Raw genomic sequence first — 3786 nt, forward strand, 5'->3', positions numbered from 1 at the left:
CTCTCTCTATATATATATATATATATATATATATACGTATTTTTAAGATCATTTACTTTTTAGTAATGTCTTCAAGTAATCCTGTATTTTCTACTCTCAGAGAAGTTACTTTTTTTGCCTTTTTGTTGTTTTGTTTATATAAGTAGATCAGCTCTTCATAGTTTCAATTTGGAGTTCTTGAGTTTATTTTTCTCCTTCAAACCTTACCCAAATCCACTTCATATTCTCCCTCCCACATACTTTCTAGCAATGTTCCCAGTGGGCAAGAGCAAATGGAACTTGCATGTCTAATTTTATTTGCATATGTATAAAGCAATAAAACCTTGTGGTGGAATGGATTTTTTTTTCTTCACTAAGAGAGCTATTTCTGAGAAGAGTGGTACCCAGTTCTTAGAATGAACTCATTTTTACAAATATTACTGGAAACATTTATGACTTCGGACTTCTGTAACCCTACAAATGATTCATTTGCTTTTAATCTATAGTGCTAACTGGGGGAGAAAAGTCACTGCTTTCCAACAAAAGCAGTTATAAAACATTTCTGTTTAGTGCAATTTATCTTGTAACCAACCGGTTTCTTTCAGGGAATATAAAATATTCTGCAGTTCCTGGGTTTTGTTTTGATCTGCTATTTATTGTCACTTTGACAAAAAAGTGCAATTCTGGAAGCAGAAACTTTTGTTAATGCCAAGTATGTTTGTTAAATATAAATGCTTGCACAGTGCTTGATCCTAGCATTATTAGTGCTTTAACAGATTCTCATATTCTTTTCTGTATGTCGCATAGTAAATCTGAATTATTTTCTTGCAATATTAGCATCATTAAAGTGTCTGCACAAGATGTGATTTAAGGCCAAAATGTTGGGGTTTTTTCACATTGAAAATTGCAGTTACAAACTTCTGGTGCTGCCTTTTTCAGATTATTTCTGTTAATCCAAGCATTTTACTTTGGAATAATAAGTATCTCTTAATTATGAATTCATAAGAGTTCCAAAAGCAATAATTCTAGCAGTTATACTTATTTCTATTGGTCTTCTGTCCTTTTGGATTTTAGAGAGGTTGCAGGTTAGGTGTACCCTGATGATTTTTAATAATCTGAGAACATTTATGTATATTTAAACACAGTGACTTTGTAGTACAAAAATATGATACATGTACATAGGATTGTGCTAATACTACATTTTGATTCTGCAGAATTTTCAAGAGAGAACTGCCACTGACCTTCCTAAAATAAACCATATCCCAACATTTAAAGCACCTTTTTACTACTTTCATGCTGCATACATCTGTGATAACTTGATACCTGCCCCAAAGTTTTCAATCTATCACACACACAGACAGAATTATAGTGAATATCACACCAAGTGGTGTTAAACTATTTGGTTATGTGTACAATTACTTTGGAATCATTCCAGAGGTAATGCTTTATTTGGAGAAGGAAGTGACTGTATTTCAAAACTTACCATGTGCCTTAAATGCAGATTGTCAATGTTAATCCTGATCACAGGGTACAGTTAAAAGACATTTGATGTTTAATTAATACAGTAAGCATAATTTCCCTCATACTAGATAAAAAAATTAAGACATTTTTACTTGTTCTAGTAAGGTTTAAATTGACTATGTAAATAGGTTGCTGAGTAAAGCACTGACTGTAGAACAACTCAAGCCTTGATTTTTTTTTTTTGATTTTTTTTTTTTTTTTTTTTATGAGTGTTCTTAATGTTGGAGTGATTTAGGCATGATGGTTCAGGAATTATGCAAGAGGCAAGGTTTGTTGTGGGTGATATCTTTTATTGGACCAACTAATGTGGTAGTGATAGTCTAGAAAAGATTCTGAATGTTGGTGACCTGATGAAGAATGAATGCATAGCATTTGGAAGCTTCAGAATCTATCCCAACTATGCAGTTTGTCCAGTAAAAGATACCATTCACAACAAGCCTTTCTTCCATTTTTGAAGTGTTTATGGAATGCTGTTCTGTTTATAGGTCCCACTAAAAATCAACCAAAGATCAATATAATGTCTGTAAGACATGCTGAGAAAAAGGAATAACTTTCAGAGAAAAGGGGCCATTTTAACAACTCCTTAAATTTACTATCAGAATAAAGCAACTTTCTTAGTAAGTAGTGGAGTAAATATTAGCTTAAACAGTCCTGAGTTGATTACACAGTTGTATAATACACACTTAAACTCTACAGAGCTTTGGCCCTAGTGGAAATACTATTTTATGGCCATGTCTAAGTTTCTAGTTATATTAAAAGATTGTGGTAAAAGGAACTTTTTTTGTCCTGTGCTTATCCTTTTTTTGGTATGGTGTCCTGCTACCTTTGGTCTTTAAAATCAGGAACTTGTTGAGGGTTGGCTGTTCCAGTCTTCGGGGGTTTCCAAATAATTGACTAAAGATTTGTGGGGTAGGTAACAGGTGTTGGTAAAGAAGTGCATTTTCAGAAATATACTACTGATTTTTTTTTTTCCTGAAAATTGCACTGTGATTTTTAGCTTGTGTAATTTTTGGAGTTGTTGATAAATTTAGGTTTTCAGAAGGATGTATTGCAGGATGGCTGGATACTTTATTAGATTTTTTTTTTTTTTTTTTTTTTTTTACAGAAGTCCCTCCTTTTCTGGTCTGATAATTCACTGATTGGCAGGGTCAGGCACTGGTCTCTTTTTAAATCAGTTGAGACCTCTAACTATACCTTCCTTAGGAACCTATTTCTTCTAGCCATTTCAGTGGCTAGAAAAGTGTATACTTTAGACTCTTCAGTGGATTTACTGACACTGGTGAAGTAGTTCCATATGAGAAATTTTCTTAAACCTAGTTCGATATTACTGAACTACCATAAAGTAATATCACTTCAGTCTGTATACCTTAGTCTTTTCACATCATGCTACTTATTTTCTTGTATGAGATATAGTGTTAGAATGTGTTACTAAGGTCCTTGTTGATTTGAAATATACTGCAAATGTTGAGGTTCTTCAAGTATAATTATAGATGTTAATCTATGATAGTAAATACAGAAAAAGTTTGTTGCAATTTAACACTCCCTCTAATTACTTTTTCTCTTATATAGGTTGCACAGAGCATTGAAGATCACCATCAAGAAGTAATTGCCTTCTGCAGAGAAAAAGGTTTCCATGGTTTGGTTGCATATGACTCCGATTATGCATTGTGCAACATCCCTTACTATTTCAGTGCCCATGCCCTAAAACTGAGCCGTAATGGGAAAAGTCTCACAACAAGCCAATATCTGATGCATGAAGTTGCCAAGCAACTGGACCTGAATCCAAATCGCTTTCCTATTTTTGCTGCTCTCTTAGGTAAGTGAAGTAATTCAAGAAGTCTTGCATTACATGACTAGCAAGACTTACAACTTAAATTGCTTTAACAATAAATTATTGTTTTTAACCGTATAATTTTAGCCAAGTGGAAGGACTCGGGCAAAACTTCTCCATTGCACCACCCATTTTCCTACCCTTTGTGTCTGAGCTGTTTTAAGTCTTTTGTTCTATGCTGTAGTGGTGTTAGGATTCTCTGGACACTACACATTTATGAGGGCAGCCAACTTTTCAGTCTGCAGAGATGTCTTGTGAACATCTGTGAAGGTCATTTCAAAGAAGCATTTGAAATAACTTCAGAGTTTGTGAAGAGAAACAGTTTTTGGGCAGTGTTAATTGGTAATGGTAAACATTTAAGCTCTACTTTGACCTTATTAATCTTACATTTTCACTTAGGCATATGTACTTGTGTACTCTTTCTGTTGTGTGTTATGCTAACCCCCCACCCCCCC

The 3786-nt window shown here is 33.9% G+C and overlaps 1 protein-coding gene across 4 annotated transcripts in view; it reads left to right on the forward strand.

Moving 5' to 3' along the window:
- FAM120A (family with sequence similarity 120A) overlaps nucleotides 1-3786 on the forward strand; it is a 72016-nt gene that overhangs the window by 4837 nt on the left and 63393 nt on the right. For all 4 annotated transcript variants that reach the window (XM_014517075.2, XM_025197121.1, XM_025197120.1 and 1 more), the window contains exon 2: nucleotides 3070-3316. In XM_014517075.2, the coding sequence (XP_014372561.2) occupies nucleotides 3070-3316 (247 nt within the window). The remainder of the gene's footprint in view (nucleotides 1-3069; nucleotides 3317-3786) is intronic.

This window comes from Alligator sinensis, unplaced genomic scaffold (assembly GCF_000455745.1).
Source record: "Alligator sinensis unplaced genomic scaffold, ASM45574v1 scaffold391_1, whole genome shotgun sequence".
Taxonomy (NCBI): Eukaryota; Metazoa; Chordata; order Crocodylia; family Alligatoridae; genus Alligator; species Alligator sinensis.